This window comes from Clarias gariepinus, chromosome 16 (assembly GCF_024256425.1).
Source record: "Clarias gariepinus isolate MV-2021 ecotype Netherlands chromosome 16, CGAR_prim_01v2, whole genome shotgun sequence".
In the NCBI taxonomy this organism is placed as follows: Eukaryota; Metazoa; Chordata; class Actinopteri; order Siluriformes; family Clariidae; genus Clarias; species Clarias gariepinus.
In genome coordinates this window covers 8,240,953-8,262,421 of record NC_071115.1, presented here as the reverse complement: position 1 = coordinate 8,262,421, position 21,469 = coordinate 8,240,953, and the positions used below count along the sequence as shown (strand labels likewise).

The window sequence follows — 21,469 nt, the reverse complement described above, 5'->3', positions numbered from 1 at the left end:
CTTACACACGCACGCACGCACACACACACACACAGTGCTGCGCACACAAACGGAAACACTGATCTTTAGGGATTTATTTTTACCTTTTTTTAGGTAAAGTGCAGGTATATTTGTTTTATTTTTACTTTTTTACTTAAATTGTATTAGTTATTTTTAAGTATTTATTTTTTGGGGCTGTGGAACGAATAATTTGAGCTTCCATTATTTCTTAGGGGAAAATTCAATTTGGTGTATGAGTGTTTTGAAATGCATGCCTGCTTCCAGAACAAATTATACTCATTATCCAAGGTTCCACTGTGTGTGTGTGTGTGTGTGTGTGTGTGTGTGTGTATATATATATATATATATTCTGTGTATTATGTACATTATGATCTGTTAAACTTACTATACATTATTATTATTATCGAGTAACATGTACTAGCATTTACTTCCCTTTGTTTGCATCACTATACTGTAAGTAATTAATAATTGAACAGTAGATAATTTACAACAGAATTACCACAATTTATTTACCCTATATCTAATAGTGTTGTACTGTAGTTTTTCAGTAAAGTGCAGTAAATGTAAAATATAATATTATCTGCAACATTTGAACCACACAAATCCAATCCACTGAATTAACTGCTCAGTAATTTAAAGTATGATTATATGAAACAGCAATTCCATGCAATATTTACAGCATAATGTATGAAAGCTTAACATGCTGAGAGCAGGGGATTAACTGTTTAATTCCACATACACAAGTATATATATAGATGTCTATAACAGGCTAGTCTTGTTCTCTTTCCTTAGACAATTATATAGAACAGGATATAGGCATGATGGTATGGTGTAGGTGTGTTACATTACTGGATAGCAAGTCTAATCTGCACTGGATCAAACCATGCAGGTAAAAAAAAGAAAATAATAAAGTAAACAAAAATGAATCAAGAGCTTATACTGTACTTTTCATTACATGTAGTGTATTTTTTTTTTTAATAGTTTACTGGCTTTTTATGAGTACTTATTCTAAACCAAAAGTTTGGAGGAGGGCAAGAAGGGACAATAGAAAGACTGAAACAACTGAGAGGGATGACAAAGCTTCACTGTCTGAAGATGATGAGGATGAAGATGAGTTGCTGGATGTTGTAGTAGGAGGGAAGGTACCCACTGTAGCCTGCAAGAAAACTGAGAAACTGGTTGTTGAAGTGATGACCTGTATATTTGTCTCACGAAGGTAAATATTGGACAAGGATTTAGTGGAGCCACTAGTGCTGTTTGAGCTGTTGGTGGAATTAGTGGTGTTGTTCACAATGTTGTTAGCGATGGTTAAAATGGCAGCCTGGATCCATGTCTGCCCAATCTTACACATTAAAGGACCTCCTCTTATAGTCTGATAGAGAGAAAAAAATTACAACATGCCAGTTTCCTATTTTGGATAACAATTACAAAAAAGAAGTGAAACAAACAAAAATCAGACCTGTTCTAATGGTATAGCTTTAATGCAAATACTGCTGGATGAAGACAAATTTCCACAGTTTTCTATAGTAGTGTTGAACTGCTGAAACATTTGTTGAACTATAGCAGAAAGATAGTATTATTATTATTATTATTATATAGACATGAGACACTTATTTTGTTTAACACATAAATAAACCTGTACCTCCTCCTCCTGAGCCCCAGCCAGCTGCCCAGCACCGAGTACCAATGCTGAAGTTGGTATTGCCAAAGTCTAAACATATGGGCTGGATGAAGTCGGAAAGAGTGGGAGTGGTAGACAACTTCAGCACTGCTATGTTATTGCTGGCATTTGTGCTAAATGTCATATTAGCCACAGCGACAAAGACCTCGTTGGGGTTAGAGCCGTTCAGATTGAGCCGACCCAGTTTTACGGTCCAGTCAGAGAGATTGCTTGAGCTAGACAAAAGGGGAAAAAAGGGTTTTAATGTCTGTCTGAAGATTAATGTTTGACACCCACTCTGCTCTTCTGGATGTATTTTGATTACCTAGAGAAGCAATCAGCTGAGCTCATGACAAATTGCTCAGCTATCAGTGTTCCACCACAAATATGAGTACCATTAAGCTGCAGGCTGGCCATCCACGGCCATGTACCTGCTGATGCCAAGGAACTATCTGTTTCTCCAGAAATAGTATTGAGCTTGGCACTCCCACATACCACAGCTTCAGTAAAAGAGATATCAAAAGGATTTTAAAAAAATAAAAAAGTAAACAAAAAAATGACACATAACAAAAATATACTTGTGGCAAATTCATCAAGGAGAGTTCAGATAAAATGCAAATAAGCTTACATGGTACAGTAGTTGGAACAGGCAACAAGCCTTTGCAGGTCACCTGCAGATCTCTATCAATGTCATTTGATGTATATTTGATAAAGCCTGGCCGGTTTGTGATGATTATTTTGCTGATCCAATCTTGGTATTGAGAAATCCTTGAATATACACCAGGAAAATTTTCAAGAGCGCATTCTTTACCAAAACTCACAATGCCAGCCTGGATCCACTGAGAGCCCTGTTTGATGACCAGTGGACCTCCAGAGTCACCCTGTGTAGTGCAAGCAAAAATGTATGTCTTTGAATTGTACAAAACTTTAAACTGAAAAATTATTGAGTTAATTGAGTTACAGTACAAAACATAAACTTAAAAAGATGACGACAATATCTGACAAGAGTCTTTGCCCCCTTGCAATAACCCAGCACATAACATATTGTCGGTGATAGATCCAGCTCCATATAAGCAGTTACATTTCCTGTTTCCAATAACTGGAACCTTAACTTCTTGTAATGTCCCAGGAGATGGTAAATTTACTGACAATACACAAGTAAAACATTATTTAATCTACTTGCCTTCTCAGTAGCCCAACCAAGACTCGCTAAAAGAATTTATAAGCCAGAGGTAAGATTATCGCTCACATAAATAATATTTTTCAAACCAATCACCTCCAGTAGGACATTTCACATTAATGATGGAATTTTGCCATGTGAAAAAAGCCTTTTTTTTTTTTTTTTTTTTTGCCCAGCGACATTAATGCCTCTGACCAATTATAATGCAACTTGTTGGATTATGGACCAACTATAGTAATGTAGTTATTGCTATTGAAAAAAATAACAAGGACAATGAGTACAAGGGAGTCATTATGACAATTGCATTTTTAAACCATAGTCATTAGTTTTTATTATGGTTCTTTAAAATAAAATTTCTTGTTTATATACTTCTGCAGAGCTGTGTTGGTTTGTCATTTGTGTGTTATTAGTCAGTCAAAATGTAGTAAACAGTAACAAACAACATGTAACCTAATGTTACTGTTTATTACCTTGACTGTTAGGGTTTTCTCATATTGTGTGAATTTTCCCATGAGTCTGTCTCTTACATCTTTCATCGTTCTATCTATTATGTCTATAAACCATTTCTCTTATTGTGCTTCCTTACTCCTTATATTGTAATACTATACCTTGTTGGATTCCTTTTGCCTTCTCACAACATGGTAATTTGTTTTCTATTGTCTGTCAGTCTATGGCACTCCAAAGAGAACTCTTTAATATTATACACTGCATGTTAAGTGTGTTTGGTGTAGTTAATATTCTTTTGTGTTGCTGGTAAGGAAGTTGAAAAAGATGTGGAAAAATCTACAATAAATAGTTCAGGAAGGAAAAAAAGGAGGGTGAGGTTTGGAGTGGCCAGTTTCCATGTGTGCAAGCCTTTTTGTAGTTTTCAGGACCTGCACACTTATATTCATGTAGCATTTGATGTAAATATCTGTATTGTGTAATATTTTCTTTGCTGTTTATCAAGTGTTTCATAAATTAAAAAATTCCTCTGGGTGAGCTTAGCATTTCCCTAAATTTTCAACTATGCTATTTGACTGTAAAGTTATAAGAACAGCAACAATTTCAATTCTCACCTCCAAATCTGATGTTTCCCCAACCAGTAACCCATGTTGGGGTTCCATTATTAAAAGTACTTCCTGTTGCAGCCAGGCAGACAGGGGTGATATAATTATTGAATGATACAGCAGAAGACAGCAGCAGTAGTGAGAGATCATTGTCCTGTGTTCTAGGACTGTAGAAAGGATGTATGAAAGCGTTCGTGAGTGATCTTGACACACTGTTAGGATTGCTTCCATCCAGAGTATGCAGCCCCAGTTTTACTGTCACCTGAGTGTATGAGATTCTGAAAAAAAACAGTTAACCTTGTCTTGTCATCATCACTTTGACATTAATACATTATGTTTTAAACCTCAATAAGCTGTTTGTATAATTGTTTATTCTATATCACACCCTGCAAAGCAGTGAGCTGCCGAGAGGACCCATCTATTATTGATGAGGGATCCACCACAGAAATGGCTTCCAAAAACTTGCAGACTGACTTGCCAAGGCCAAGACCCAGGAACAGCATCCTGTCCTCCTACGATCTTGGTGTTAAGTTTAGCTTTGCCACAGACTGATAAAGATAGAAATACAAAGTAAAAATCACATCAACTACTAGGTCTGTTTTTTTTTTATTCATACCATGTCTCTATTCATACTTAATGCACTGTGACTTGTAAGCGATGTACTGTAGTTTGTCACTACTGTATATTTTACTAGCTAGACATTATACCATAGAATCCATATCAGACACCAATAAGCAATAAAATTACAGTACTTAAGTGCCAAATTGATTCCAGTGGTAGTGCAGGATATAGAAATAAAGTTGCATATGGGGTTATGGGGTAGAATTATGAAAGCGCTTGTACATATTTGTGGAAGGGGAAACTTTCAGTTGTAGGCCAAACACCTGAATTTAACCAGAGAGGCAAACCGAAAGCAACCCTTAAAGCACATACTGGCAAATTATTAGGAGGTGGAAAAAACCCACAAAACCCTGATAAAAACCCACATGGACGACTAGACCGAAGTGGTTAATTTAGCTTTTTTTTTCTTCCTGTTTTTTACCTGTAAGATTTTCTTGTTAGCAATGTTGGCATGTATGTATTTTTTTTTTCATTAATAAATATTAAAATATTTCAAATGATGTAAAGAAAAACTTACCATCCAGCTGTGAGAGGCATCCTAAAATAGAAAAGGTTTTAGTAAGACATTAATCATTACTTAGACAACATTTTTAATGCCTGTTTCACTGATGTTTTGCTGATATCATTAGCAGCTTATCTTTTATTTCCTTTTACTCTGGTTTGTGTTTGTATCACCATGGCTAATTATAATGCATCATCGTCTATACCGGTTTATCCTGTATTCAGGGTTGCGGGAACATGGAGCCTATCTAAGGAGGCTAAGGGCATGAGGCAGAGGTACATCCTGGACAGGGTGCCAATCCATTGCAGTGCTCACATGCTCATTCACACCCACCGGGGGCGTTTTACGAACGCCAATCAGCCTAACCTACAGGTTTTTGGACTGTGGGAGAAAACCCACCAAGCACAGAGAGACCATGCACACAAAGATGGGAATCGAGTCTGTCTGGGAATCGATCCCAGACCCTGGAGGTGCAAGGCGACACTATACCACTACACCACCGCCCACTAATTATAATACTTCCATGGTAATTCCTTGACACATAACTCACTAACATGTAAAACCTGTTCTCATTAAGTGGAATCCATGGATACCAGGTACCTAGCAATGTAATGTCAGGGTTTTAATACCAGGTCAAAAGCAGCCAGGATGTGCTTAGTACTGGACAAGCAAATTAACCTAATTATTGTATTAAATGTAAAACTATTTTTTAAAAATGGGTTATTTTGGGACTAAGTTAAACAAACTTGAATATGTGTGTGAGCAACATGACTACTAAAAGTATCAGTTGACAAAATGGTGCCAATGCAAGAAATCAAGACCTAGACATTTAAGTGTTATTAGCTTCCTTTAACAGTTTTAGCTGCATTGTGGGTTTCCATAAACTGTCCTGCAATGTGAGAAAAAAAAAGTTTTTTGCATGTTACCGAAACACCACTCTTATAAAACTCTCATTACCCTACCGCATACATGTCTAAGGCCAGACTCAGTGCTACTGTTCACAGACATTTCACTGTGTACAACAGGTCGCTTTCTAGTTTAAAAAATGTTTATCTGCATTCTTTTGTTTGTTTCTAGACTACTCATAAACCTGCTAAAACACAAGATAACTAAATGTGAAAAAAATAGCTAGAAATGTTATTTGACTGCCAGATTGAAATTAAAAACCATGTATGTACAGTGTGTACAGGATTACAACAGGCAGCGCCCTGGTTGAGTATGTAATCACATGACCATCAAACCAGTCTGTGTAATCTTATGGTAGTTTATATTTATGTTAATGTTCTTGGTGTTATGTTTTCTGTAATCTGGCTCCTGTTTTTCGTTTGATAACTTGTGTGAGCCCCTAATTTGCAGTTGTCTTTATTTCTTAAGCTCCAGAACTGTTTAAAAAAGAAAAATTGGTTATATTGTATTTTTTTTAGTAATTCATTTATTACCAGTACCTACAGTATCTGCATTGTGGATGTTGACCTTAACTCACATTATAGGTTATTACAGTTTGTAAATGCAGGGGAATGGTGGCTCAGGCAGCTAAGGCTCTACAGTAGGTTGTTGATTTAGGTATCTGAGTATCTGTGTTTGAGCCCTGCCATCAGTAGGTTTCCACACCTCATGCTACTCAGCCACTGTATACAGTTTCAAGCCTGGAAGCCCTAGAAAAAAATTGAGGGTTGTGTCAGAAAGGGCATCCGGCATATAACCTGTGCCAAGCTGTGTGCAGAGTGGATGGTCCGCTGTGGTTACCCTTTGACAGGAGCAGCCGAACAAAAGTTTTAGGTTATTTTGAGACTTTGTTGTAATAATAATAATAAAAAAAAATATTCATTTATTTATTTCTAAACTAAATCTACACCTGGCTGAAGACTGTCAATGTATTCATATATTAAACATTCATATATATCTGTGCACCTTGTATGAAAGTGTTGCCATTTTTTAAATATATGCATGGTAGCATGAGGCCACGTTTCATATTGTGACATTGTAACATTTTGACATACAGCCTGTGACTATGATCTGTTTCAGGTCGTGCTTTATTAGCAGACTGACCTCTTTTTTACTGTTGTGTTTGTTAAAGTGCCACTATTATGCTTTTTCAAATATTTTCTTTCATGCAGTGTGTCATATAGCTGGATGTGAACATAAACTATCTGCTAAATTAAGTTTTTGTCTATAAAAAAAAAGAATCTGTTCACATTCGCCTAAACGAGTTAGCATATCTATTTTTACTTTGTTACGGATCCACGTCATATTTGCATAATGTCTGCCCACGTTCTCTGTCACGAACAACTTGCCCACCATCTTACAATTAACGCTAAATAACATTACCACACTCTTGTTAATGTGACCAAGCATTTTTGCCGGGTTCGCTTGAACACTTTGTAATATTAAAAAAACTATAAAAAACGAAAGCACATGAAATCCTTTTTAACTGTTTATTCTCCACTGTTCACCAAAACTGAACTCTAACACTTGTGATGTGCGCATGCCTATCTACGGCAAGCCCCAAGGGGAAAAATGCAGAAGAGTAAGGGCACGGAGCATGTGTTAATATAAAATTAGCTGGTCATTACACGGTAAAACCGACGCCATCTTTTCTATGTATTGACGGGTCTCCAGGGCCATCGTTCAGTTATGGTCAGGGGCGTTTTGTTTTTCGACACACGCTGTAGCGGTAGAGCAATCATAAATCACCTCACCATCTGACCACAGCAGTGAGGGCTCACAGAAAGGAGGGGTTTAAACAGACTGAATCTTCAAACTGCTTCACACAAGTCGTTTACGAATCATTTAGTAATGGGGTAAAATTAAACCTATTTTTGGAGAAAACTCTCTCTTAACGTTATGGCGCATTTCCCGAAATGTTCATACGCTAAGTATCTCTTAGGTAAGTCACACGTTCGTAAGGTTTGCCTGGACCAACCTTAACTCACTCTAAGCGTAGTTTTAGCTCAAGACGCTAGTCACCGCCTCTGTGCAGCAGTCTTTATAAATCAGTGGTTTATAAAGGCACGTTATCAAATTCGTATTAATGATGGAATATACTCTAGGCCTGTTTAGGAATTGTATTTTATTTGATATCAGAACTAATAGAGTGACTCTTAATTAGCATATTACAGAATGTGGCTAATGCATTAAAATTTGCAATCACTTTTAATATTAAACAGGTAGCAAACAATAGTTGTTGTGGTAAACCAAAAACGGCGCCATCCGCGGGGCCATGTGGTCATGGGCGTCGCTAGGCCATTTTTAGGGGGGATTTAGCCCCCCTAAGATTTGTACTAGGCCTCCTAATAATTCTCCATTCACAAACATTGGTGATCGCCCATCAACCCCTTTAAATTTCATATGAAAGTGGCGGCAGACTTCGGATCCTTCATCTCCTCCCCGTCTTTCAGCACGGTCTTTACTTCACCATCACAGAGCGAGAATTAAGGCAAGGTGTGTGTTTTTTAATAAATTGTTATATCTGCATCAGTGCAGTTCTATCTCATAAATACAGTTTACAAAATGTCATGAGGGATTAATCAGTTAAATCTTCGCTGTGTTCACCCTTATCACACCGGCTATTTTCTCTAGCGTAAAAAAAGCTCTTAATACATACTCCATGAACCTATAGTCTACTTTATAAAACAATCATGCCGTTGCTGTTTTAATTAAAAAACCTAACTGTCTATATAAAACATTGCACAGTTGTTTGTTTAATTACATAAAAACAATGTTTGTCTATATTAATGAATTTGAATGAATAGCCTAGTAGCTACGAAATTTTAAGGGGTTAAATAGAGAACCTATTGTCTTATTTATGTAGCTAAAACACTAAATTAAACTAGATAACATGATGATCAAAGTTTTAAAATTTATATTTAACTGTAGATGAAGGGTTTTTCAAGTTACATGAAAAAAAAAAAGATGTTCTTTTCTCACCTGCCTTTCATTTGGAGACCTACTCCCATGTGACTTGAAAAACCTTCCATCTACAGTTCTCTGTTCAGTTCTACCATCCAGTCCTCTGAAAGCGCAGCCTCTCAGGAACATTAACACTGTGTTCCTAACATTGATTAAAGTCATTGCATCAGAAACTATTTTCCACATTTTTTTTTTATGTCTACCAGTTTCCAACAAAAAGCAGCAGTATTGATAAAGAGTTAACAGATAAATGTTTGACATTATTGGCCCCCACATAGTTTATTTAATTGTCCAGCCTCATAGATGTGTTGTTTTGTTGGGATCAGCCCATGAACATTTTTTTAATCAACAACTAAATGATAATCTGACTTCCTGTCTATAGAAGCATAGATGATGAAGATAAACTGCATAAAAAAGATATTTGTTTTATTATGACCAACAGACATGTTACAGTACCTTATGATGTCAGAATAAAAGTTGACTAATAACATGTTCTTCTTTATTCTTACTGCCTGTATCTGTTTAATCATTAGCCAAGACTCCTTGTACCATAAAAAAATAACACGTCATTCCCTGTCAAACAAGGAAGCCTATTTTTAGCTTACCTGGCAGACACTCTTATCCGGAACAACTTACAAAAGTGCTTTGACGTTTTCATAAAAAAAAGCATTTCTAAATGTTTTTTCAAAGACGTTTTCATAAAAAAATTACATTACTTCTTTTTTAAATTGAGTTCAAATGAACTAAAAAGGGTCCAATGATTAAAGAAACAAAATCAATCTATACTTTGAGCCAGTGTTACAGCTTTATAAATTGTTTTTTTAGGTAAAATAATTTCAACAATAACAAACTTTTTAAAACGTTTTTTTTGTGAATTTTATCCATTTTAAAGTGGTTCCCTGGTGAATATACAGTAGGTGGTGATTGGTTTGTAGAGCGTGGTAAATTTGGCAAATATATTTTTGATTGTGGCAGTAAGTTTTTACATGTTAATGTCGCCAATTCTAATTTGTGATGTTTGCAATTCTATGAATTTCAGTTTTTTTTTAGTTTTTTTTTGTCGATCCTAAACATTGGAAGGAACATTGGAAAAGTTTTGTAAATTTTTTTGAAGTTATTAAAATGTTTTTTCTACTCTTGTGGACGTGAGGTTTGAAACATTTGGCTTGTGTCATAGTGGAATGTATTTGCTGAGTTGGAGTGGGGACTTATGTATATAGTTTTATGGAATCTCTAAAAAACTGTTAAAGTTTCAATTATTGGCAGAGCTCGATAACTGTGCTGATAAATTTTATTGCTTTAACAATTGTTATTGTTAAAAAACAGATTTACAGAGTTGAGAATTCTGTATATAAATTATTATTATTATTTCTTACAGCTTTATAGTTTTTTTGGTTGATGTTCGTGAGAAAGCCTGGAGGTGAATAATAAACAATAACAAAATAAAACAATAAATAATATAAGTTGAATAACACCTTAGCCTGGAGGTCTATTTCTTTAATTCCAAAATTTTCTAATCTGTAAGGGATAATATTATTATCAATAATGTCAAAAACTGCATTAGGGTCAAGCAGTACAAGCCATGTTGAAACAACCCTAATGAGAGGCTAGTAGTAGGTCATTTACCACATTAACCAGTGCTGACTCTGTATCACGATGAGTCCATTTGTGTATGTTATCGTTTCCTAGGCTCTTGTAAGGGGAGCTTTGATATTGGCCTGTAGTTTGGTAGCTGACAGGTGTTAATATCAGGTTTCTTTTTAGCTGACAGGTGTAAATATAATCTTTTAAAAAAAAAATTTATCAGGGGTTTCATATTGGCTAGTTTAAAACAATTAGGAACATAGCCAAGAAAGCAAGGACATGCATGTTTTAAAAGAGGGCAAAAAATGCACATAGCATAATTTATTTTATTTATAACCATGAAAAGAACCAAAACATTTTAATAAATCTAGGAGAATATAAAGGGATTATGGGCAGTTGAGAGAGATGCAGCAATACGTCAACTTCATATAAGGATAAATTATTTTATACAGTTGTGTTCAAAATAATAGCAGTTTGTTAAAAAAAAAAGTAAAGTGAGTAAAGCTCTATATCCATATAATAATTGCACAGTCTATTCTAAATCACTATATGAAGAAAAATGTGCTAAATGGATTATTAGTCTACAGAAAGTGAAGAAAAACAAATATTGGTCTGTTCAAAGAAAAAGCAATGGCATTATTCATCTTTACAAAGTAATAAATTTACCATTTAAACAAAAATGCTTGAAGTTTAATCTTTCTTGTGCATCTCTGAACTAATATTTAGTTGTATAACCATGGTTTCTGAGAACTGCTTTACATCTGTGACAATTGTACTACATGCCACAATTCCTCTGCATTTCTTGGTTTTGCCTCAGAAACAGCTTTTTTATTGTCAGGCCACAACTTTTATATTGAATTAGGGTCTGAGGATTGGGCTGGCCACTCAACGTTAATCTTGTTGGTCTGGAACCAGAATGCTGCTTGCTTACTGGTGTGTCTGGGGTCGTTGTCTTGTTGAAACACCCATTTCAAGGTCATTTCCTCTTCGGCATAAGGCAACATGACCTTTAAGTATTTTGATATACTTAAATTGATCCAAGATCCCTGAAATGTGATAAATAGGCCCAACACCATAGTACGAGAAGCATCCCCATATCATGATGCTTGTGCCTCCATGCTTTACTGTCTTCAGTGTTTGGGGGTCGCCTGACAAACTGTCTGCGGCTTCTAGACCCAAAAACTGCTTTCATCAGTCCACAAAATATTGCCCCATTTTTTTTTAGGCCAGTCAATGTGTTCTCTTCAGCACATGTCTTTTTTTCAACAATGGGACTTCTTGCTGATAGCTTGGCTTCACATAGCCATCTTCTAATAGTAACTGTCAGGTATCTTTAGGTCTTCTTTGACCATGCTGGATCTGATCATTTGCTGAGTCTTTGCCAATTTTGTTATTCTTTGATCCATTTGAATGGTAGTTTTCTGTTTTCTTCCACATCTTTCTGGTTTTGATCTCCATTTTAAAGCATTTGATATCATTTTAGCAGAGCAGCCTATCATTTTCTGCACTTCTTTGTATGTGTTCCCATTTCTAATCAACTTTTGAATCAAAGTATGGTGTTGTTCTGAACAATGTCTGAAACAACCCATTTTACTCAGATTTTCAGAGGGAAATGCACAGGACAACCTTTTCTGCATTTATCCTTAAATAAGGGGAACTTGTTTGACACCTGTTTTTTACAAAATAATTTACCTCTCCAGTTGAACTCCACACTGCTATTATTTTGAACACGCCCCATTTTAATTAATGATTAAGTTACACAGAATCAGATGCATCCAATCATGACTGTTGGGTCTGTTGGTTTTCTATTACTCCACTACACCAATAAGTGAAATATTTACCATGAAGAAATATTATTTCTCCCCAAAACCATTAATGGTTTTCTGGTTCTGATCTGGTTAATAAGGTTGGACTGCTATTATTTTGAACACAACTGTATATGATAACTTATATCTGTAATACCACCACATGCCATATTGAAATGTTTATGAAAAATGTTTATGACAAGCAGCTCATGTGCAAGATTACACATCAGCAAAAAATTAAAAGGCAGTTTTGTGAATAAGAAGGATAGCAGACCATGGAGCATTTTTAGCTTAGTTGTACCTTTAGATCAAAAGCCAGTTTGATATGAATGTATTATTTAGACAAATACTGTATCTTTCTTGTATCTGTATCTGTATATTTTATCAGTAAAACACTGTATCTTGTATTTTTTACCACCATTGAAAAGGCTAGGAAGGTAAAATAATAATTAACCATTAACACAAGATTGTCCTACTTACTGTGCATGCATGCATACAACAAAAGCAGTCTGTCAGGCTTGTCAGCAAGTTACAAATTCTTTTGTTGTAGCTTGAGAATGTACATAATGTAGAGTTATGTAAAACAAATCATACAGAAACTTTAATGTACATAAAATGTATTTTTTTTATATTATCTCATTAAAGCACCCCAGATAGCACAGGTACGTCGCAGAGACGTCTGCTAAAGAGCGTATCATCTGGTAAACATCTCGTTTGTCTTATGCTTCCTTCCTTTACAGAATTCTGTTGACCATGGTTGATTATAATTAACCGAGGGTATTTAATTAAAATAATGAGAGGGGGTGTTTTAATAAAACGACGTCTATCCGACATGAATCAGACATTTGGCAGATGTATGAACATTTGAGTAACATTGTCTAAAGAGCGGATCAGGGTTGTTTTAGTTAATTTACGTCTTAAATACGTAGGCTAAACGTTGTTCTAACATCGGGCACGGACGTCTCGGCGATGTCTGCAAAATGAGCAAACGCCATCTGCCAGATGAAAAAAACGACATTGCATAGACGTCTCCGCGACGTGTGTGTGTGTTATCTGGGACCTTACTGTAAAGTTCTTATATCCACTTAAAGGCCAACTGGCTGCTGTAGCTGTACAATATTCTCTCGGGATTAATAAAATCTATCTATCCATCCATCCATCCATCCATTAATTGTGTGTGGTCTGAATGTTAAAAAGCGGTCAAAATGAAAAAGCTAGAGAAAAAAAAATCTACATCATCAAAATTTTAACCACTGTTCTTTTATGCAAAGCGTTGTCACTTTAATTACAGTTATTTGTATATTCAGGATTCAAGATTCCAAGAACTTAATTAATCTCAGAGGGAAATTGCTTACCTAATACTTTTGCATAGTACTCTACATTAACACAAGCTATTGGAAAACAATCAATATTAACCAAACCAACTATATACTGTATTCACCTGCTGGATCATTAACTGAAAAAAACTCTTAATCATCTTTGCCTCTGTCTAATTTATATGTCTCTTGCAAAAACATCATGTTTGCAGACAGTGACTTCAAATATGAGAGAGCCTTTTCACTTTTTAAAAGAATGTCCCATTCCGTTGACATTCCTGCTAACGTTCTCCCCAGCTGAAACACTGTCACTCCTGACATTTACTACAGTGAATGAAACTACTGTAACAAAATCAGCACCTCTGACACCCTGTTTCTTCCCCAATCAGATCAACAATTTTCCCAACAATAAGGAGGACAATGGAGCAAATGAGCAAAACTGTTGATAAAAATCTTTGTGAAATTTTCCATTTACCATAACATCATTCCATTTACTGTCACTACTTTATGTTTGCATATTGCTCTTTGTTGCTGTAATGTGGAAATTTCCACTGTGGCATGAATAAAGGTACTGTATATCTTATCTTACTCAATGAAGATTAATTGAATCCAATTACTTTCAGACACTTTCATTGTAAGTTATTTTAGTTTTACTTAGCCATATTTAAAAGAGTATTTAATTTATTTGGTTTATAGATTTATAGACATCTGACAGATTTTGTAAGATGTCAATAAATAAAAAGTTAATGCAAGAGCGACCATAATGCAGCTCGCTTAGCTGACCTAATGCATATAATCCCTTCATTTATCAGAATCAGAATCAGAAAGAGTTTTATTGCCAAGTACGCTTGCACGTATAAGGAATTTGTTTTGTGACAGAGCCTCCAAACTATAACAAATGATAAGACAAAACAACACGATACACACACACACACACACAAAAAAAAAGTTTACAACTAATGTAGTACGGTGTAAGATACTTTCAAATAAGTTACATAAATATCTTTGGTATTGCACAGTATATTGCACAGCGGTATTGAACACAATATTGCACATATATTTATTGACAGTGAGAAGAATGTTTAGCTTTATTTATAGTAAGAATTATACCCCTTACTGTATATTCACAGCACTCTTTATTTATTGAATTAAGCTCAATAAATATACATATGTACAAAATACTTGAATAAAATGTGTTTTGGTAGTCTTTTTTTCTAAACAATCAGGTCTGCTTAACTCCCTGTCCATTCATGGTTCATGTAACAATACCACACATTCCTTCACTCCTATGTATGTGTACATTCCTAAAACTGAAAGTTTTCTTAAACTGCGAGGGGACTGGTACGACAGCACTAACAGGTTTTATGGAACAAACCAATATAAATCAAACGACTATAAAAACAAACAAACCTTCTTAATAAGCCATGTTTTTTCTATTATTCTATGTTGACGTTTAGTAGTAGCAATTACCTGTGCTGATATTATCTGTTCACTAGGTATACTTTATTGCACCTTTCACTCTACCATGAAGACGGTTCTGGCCTCGATTGATGTTAACAGCTGTTTCTCTGAGGACTTGACTTGGCTGCAGTTGCTCGATAGTTCAGGACTTGAATTTCCTACAAGTCTACCGGAGCCTCCAATAACTACCTGGACCTTATATTAACATCAATTAACATCAACTGTAATAGCTGAACTGCCTAACACCTAACAGACAGTATGAATGCAGATCGATTCCTGCTCTCTGTTTTACCCAGATGAGGATGGGTTCCCTGTTGAGTCCGATTCCTCTCAAGGTTTCTTCCTATTACCATCTCAGGGAGTTTTTCCTTGAAACTGTTGCCCTTGGCTTGCATCAGGGACTATCTGACCATTTTGATTCATACACATTCACATTCCATACAAACTTAAATAATTATTTTGATTGTGTGAAGCTGCTTTGCGACAGTGACAATTGGTAAAAGCGCTATACAAATAAAATTGTATTGAAAATTTAATTCAATTACAGAACTGGATGGTAACCAGCTATCAGCAATTATCTTACTGTATCAAACCAGACAGGTTAAAAAATAAAGTTGGATCAGTGGAGATATAGTCTATGTTTCCTTAGACATAGTGTATTTTTTGATTCATTATGTACAGTATATTTGCTTATTTAGGGAGCCTATTCCAAACCTATGGTTTGGTGTGCAAGAAATGACAGTAAAAGAATTAGGACAACTAAAAAAGATGACAAAGCTTCACAGCCTGACGATGATGGTGATGAAGTTGTGCTGCTGGAAGTTGCAGCAAGAGGGAAGGCGCCCACTGTAGATTTCAAGAAAGTTGAGAAGGTGGATATCATAGTGAAGGTCTGTATATTTGTGGCACGAGGTAACACAACTAGTGAGTCTTTACTGGAGCCACTAGAGCTGTTTGAGCTGGTGGTAGACTTAGTGATGCTCTTGTTGTTAAGGGTTAAAACAGCAGCCTGGAACCATGACTGCCCAATTTTACACATTAGAGGACCCCCCCTTTCACCCTGATGGAGAGAAAAAAAGTCCACAGGTAAGTTTTCCTATTGTGCATTGGCAACTGTGGAATTAAATGTAAAAATAAAAACCAATTAAAAAAACAAACAAACTCACAGACCTGTTCTAATGGTATGGCTGCTATGCAGACGCTTGATGAAGAAGCAGTTCCACAATCCACTATTGTTGTGTTGAACTGCTGAAGTGTTTGCTGGGCTATAGCATATAGATAAAAAAGGTGTGAAGGAAAGGATCAGTAAGAGCCTATAAAGTGCTGACATTAATTGGTTGGTTATTGAAACTCTACACTTATTTACATTAATACACCTTATTTTGTTTAACAAACAAATAAATCTGTACCTCCACCTCCTGAGCCCCAGCCAGCCGCCCAGCACTGAGTACCAATGTTGAAGCTGGTAGTTCCCAGATTCATGCATATGGGCTGAATGAAGTTGGAAAGAGTAGGAGTGGTAGACAACTTTACCACAGCTATGTTACTGCTGCCACTTGTGCTGAATGTGATATCAGCCACAGCAACAGAGACCTCGTTGGTGTTAGAGCTGTCGTGATTGAGCCCACCCAGTTTCACGGTCCAGTCAGAGAGTTTGGCTGAGCTGCATAGACAGGTAGGAATGTGGTTTAAATGTCAGGCTAAAGTTTTAATGTTTCACAGTTACTCTGCTTTTCTTCTTCTTATTTTTTACCTAGAGAAACAATCAGCTGAGCTCATGACAAACTGCTGAGCTATCAGTGTTCCACCACAAATGTGAGTAGAGTTAATCTGCAGGCTGGCCATCCACGGCCATGTTCCTGCTGATGCCAAGGAGCTGTCTGCTTCTCCTGAAATAGTATTAAGCTTGGCACTTCCACACACCACAGCTGAAGAGACAGTTTAAAGAGATTTTTTTTAAAGCACAGTTCCTTATGATGTATGCTTTGAGTAACTTCATTATCAACGGTTAAGAGAAAATGCAGGTAGGCTTACATGCTCCAGTAGTTGTGGAAGTAGTTGTGCGAGTAGTTGTAGTAATAGTTGTGGCAGTAGTTGGTGGGGCAGTTGTGGTAACAGGTGGCAAGCCAGTGCAAGTCACTTGCAGATCACCATCAGTGCCACCAGATGTATATGTAATGAAGCCTGGCTGGTTTGTGGTGATTGTTTTGTTGATCCAATTCTGATACTGAGACACGCTTGTATACACACCAGGATAATTTGCAAGAGCGCAGCCCTCACCAAAACTCACAATGCCAGCCAAAAGCCACAGAGACCCCTGTTTAATGACGAGTGGACCTCCAGAGTCACCCTGTGCAATAGAGGCAAATATTTATTTCATCCAATTGGACAAACCTTTAAACAGAAAGAAGTACAATACAAGAAGAAAACTGAGACCTGACATGAGTCTTTGCCCCCTTGCAATAACCCAGCACACAACATATTGTTGGTGATAGATCCAACTCCATATAAACAGTTACACTTCCTGTTTCCAATAATTGGGATTTGAACTTCTTGAAGTGTCCCAGGAGATGGTAGGTTTACTTAGGAAAACAAGTAAAACATTATTAATTTACTTGCTTTGTCAATGGCCCAATAAAGACACTCTGATAGTTTTATAAATACAAATTTTTTATTAAAAAAAATTATTGGCAAGTTAATTAAGTGCATTTTACTGAAACTACACTACTCGATTGTAACGTTGTAAGCAGGAACACAAAAATTTCATTGTTCTTACCTCCAGAACTGATCCTTCCCCAGCCAGTAACCCATGTCAGGGTGCCATTGTTAAAAGTGCTCCCTGTTGCAGCCAGGCAGACAGGAGTGATATAATTACTGAATGATACAGCAAAGGACAGCTGCAGTAGTGAGAGGTCATTGTCATGTATTTCCGAATTGTAGGCCGGATGTGTGATGACCCTGATGAGTGTTCTTGATATACTGTTAAGGTTGTTTCCTTCCAAAGTATACAGTCCCAGTTTTACAGTCACTTGAGAGGCTGTGTACCTGTAAATATCAGACAATCAATCCTGTCATCATCACTTCAGTATGCGGTGTTACAGTCGTGTTTGCACATTTTTGAAATTCAATATCTCACCTCTGGAAACAGTGAGCTGCAGAGAGGACCCAGCCATTATTGATGAGGGATCCACCACAGAAATGTCCTCCATTCACTTGCAGACTGACTTGCCAAGGCCAAGACCCAGGAACAGCATCCTGTCCTCCTACAATCCTGGTGTTGAGGTTAGCTCTGCCACAGACTGACAACAACAGGAAAACAATGTTCAGTTATATCAGTGACTATATTTAGTTTCTTCTTCTATATCGAAGTACATGCTTTAAGCACTCTGGGCTTAAGTATTATTATTAATCAAATATTTCAAAAGATGCAAGGAAAACCATTACCATTAGGCTGTGAGTGGCACTCTGTAATATAGGAAAAAAGGATTAATAAATCAATTAGCCAAAAAAAAAATTATTTACATTTGTTACACTTATGTTTTGCTGATATTGTTAGCAAGTTATAAGGGTTAAGACTTGCCCCCACCCATGCCAACAATGTAAAATGATGTGCACACACACACACACACACACACACACACACACACACACACACATTATAGCGTGTGTATATAACATTATAGACCTTTTGGTAAATGTCCTGTCTTTTTTCTTACAGCTGTCCAGTTCTAAACTAAACCTATCCACTGGCTGTTAATGTACTGATATATTGAGAATTCATATATTGCTAATGTGTGCTACTTATATTAAAGTGTTAGCTCTTTTTAAATGCATAATCCCCTGTGAAAACGTTTTACATGGTGACAATTTGACATTTTTTTTATTTTTTGCTATATCTTCTAGTCAAAAGGGGAAAACTGCATGTAAAGATTCCATTCTGACTGCAGCACAAGAACATTGAGTACATTTCGAGTACAATAAACTTCTAATGTGTTTATCTAATTACAAAATAACCTGATTAAGTCTTTGGCATTTTGCTATTCTAAATGATAATCCATAAACTTTACACTCACAATAACGATAAAATACTTAAAAAATTATATAACATCTGTAATTAATTGTCATGCAATTTACAAATGCATTTAGTAAGCCACAAATAAACATCACACAATTCATGAATTTATTTTGCATTTTTGTATAGAATTGATTAACAAATGCTTTTTTTCTTTATAAGGGCACTCTCTACAGCCTATAAGATGTCTTCTAATTCAATTTCAGCATATACACCAAGTAAGTTTAAAGTAATTTGACTGTAGAATTGTATTCCGAGTGCTCTTTAAAGGCACTGGATCTGTCAATAAGTACTTAGTTTCAACATTGTACATTCATATTGAAGACATCCAAGCTATGAACGATTATGTATTGAATTATGTAGTGAACAAAAAAAGTGGTAAAAGTCCCATAATATGTTATTTAGGTTTTACTTTTAGACTGTCCACAGTAGCTACAGTACATTAAGCTTTGATGACAGCTTGGCACGGTCGTGGCATATCCTCATCAGATTCATGAGGTAGTCATTCAGAATGATTGCCGATTCGCAGGTGTGCCTTGTCAAGAGCTTATTTGTGACATGTCATGTCAATTCAAAAACTTTGAATGAGTTGTCCAGAGAGATCACAAGATCCTAACACTGGAATCAAACAACTGGGATTTATTGAAAGCTGATTTATTATTATTCATGATGAGCTGTTTGAGAAAGGGAAGGAGGGGATGAGTTGCAGAAAGAGGAAAAAAAAACTTTGGCATACTTTGCCATGGATTTTAATAGATTAGAGAATCCTGAGCTTAACTGTGGCAAACACTAGCAAAAGATCAAAGAGAATGAGGACCGATAATGGTTTGGTTGATCTAGCAGCATGTAACTTGAAAAAGCATATTTTGTAAATCTTGTGGTGCTCTTTTGCAGAAGGCTTCAGCTATTCCTTGTAAAAGGCCGTCTTTGCAGTAGTTACATCTAACACAAACTGACAAGCTAATAATGTAGTAAGTAATTATTAAAGCAAACATTTGGTAGTTCATTATGAACTAATCAATAATTAGAGTCTTAGAATATTTAAATATATTAGATATCCTTTCTTTAAACTTGTAATCTATTAGATATTTATCTTAATATATTTTATTTTATCATATTATATATTTTTTTCAATTATAAAATATTTATATTGTCTATCATTTATCTTGTAAAAGTTCTGGTGTTAGTTTTAAAACAGATATAAAAAATGCATATTAATGTCAATGTAAAAGTACAGTAGCACATGTTATAATAGTTAGGAACTTACCTTTGGTAATGACTAGGAACACCACACACAATGTCGTGAACACAAGCATTGTTTAACTCTCTCATGCTCTTTAACATCAGTGCATCTATACATATACCTTCACTTTGTTTCAACTCATAAACCACTCCTTTCTCTCTCTCTCTCTCTCTCTCTCTCTCTGTCTCTCTCTCTCTCTCTCGCTCTCTCTCTCTCTCACACACACACACACACACACACACACACACACACACACACACACACACACACACACACCCACGCACACAGAAACACGCACACACACCTTTTCAGACTAAAAAAGCAAACCTTGCTGGTAAACTATGCAGAGCTTTAGACTTACAGTAAAATGTCTTCTGACCTGTATTCTACTAAAACAGGTTCTTCAACAAAATGTCCTTCACTCCTTCCTCGTGTTTTTGTTCAATCATTAGCTAAGACATGCATATATTAACATTCTCGCCTGCCTGCCTGCCTGCCACACTATACATCCACTACATATACAGTACACTACCAGTCAACAGTTTGGACACACCTTCTAATTCACTGCTTCTTCCTGGTTTTTATTTCCTTCTACATCGTAAAATAATACTGAAAGCGTCCAAAATATGCATAAATCTCCCTTGAACAGTTGTTATTGAGACGTGTTTGCTACTTATGCTCTGTAAAGCCTCCATAATGACTTTAATCTGAGGCGCTGTTAATTAGTGATTTCTGAGGCTGGTTACTGTAAAATAAACTTCTCTTTTGCAGCACAGGTAAGTTTTGGTCTTGCTTTCCTGGGATGGTATTTATGAGAGCTAGTTTCATGGTGCTTTAGGATTTTACAAATGCATTTGACAATACTGTTCTTGCAAAACAACTGACCTTTATATCTTAAAATAAGAACATCTTCTTTTTTGGCTGTTCCGATTAGGGACTCTTGTGCCAATATAGCCCTTTCTTTGCGCATGTCCAAACCATCTTAATCAGGCCTCTCTAATGTTGTCCCCAAACCATCCCAAAATGTGCACTGCCCCTCTAATTTACTTATTCCCAATCCTGTCAAT

The 21,469-nt window shown here is 36.0% G+C and overlaps 1 protein-coding gene and 1 pseudogene across 1 annotated transcript; both read right to left on the bottom strand.

The window, feature by feature from the left end:
- Window positions 1-1,003: 1,003 nt before the first annotated feature.
- LOC128544951 (polyserase-2-like) lies at window positions 1,004-13,305 on the bottom strand (annotated as a pseudogene).
- A 1,444-nt stretch (window positions 13,306-14,749) lies between these two features.
- LOC128544391 (transmembrane protease serine 9-like) lies at window positions 14,750-20,564 on the bottom strand. Its single transcript, XM_053514447.1, has 10 exons — window positions 20,427-20,564; window positions 18,532-18,552; window positions 18,224-18,386; window positions 17,864-18,132; window positions 17,524-17,669; window positions 17,122-17,437; window positions 16,841-17,015; window positions 16,497-16,750; window positions 16,258-16,352; window positions 14,750-16,147 (listed from the first exon to the last, which is right to left on the bottom strand). Exons 1-10 carry the CDS (start codon window positions 20,473-20,475, stop codon window positions 15,791-15,793), a joined length of 1,845 nt encoding a protein of 614 aa, XP_053370422.1. The 5' UTR covers window positions 20,476-20,564; the 3' UTR covers window positions 14,750-15,790.
- Between the last annotated feature and the right edge of the window lie 905 nt (window positions 20,565-21,469).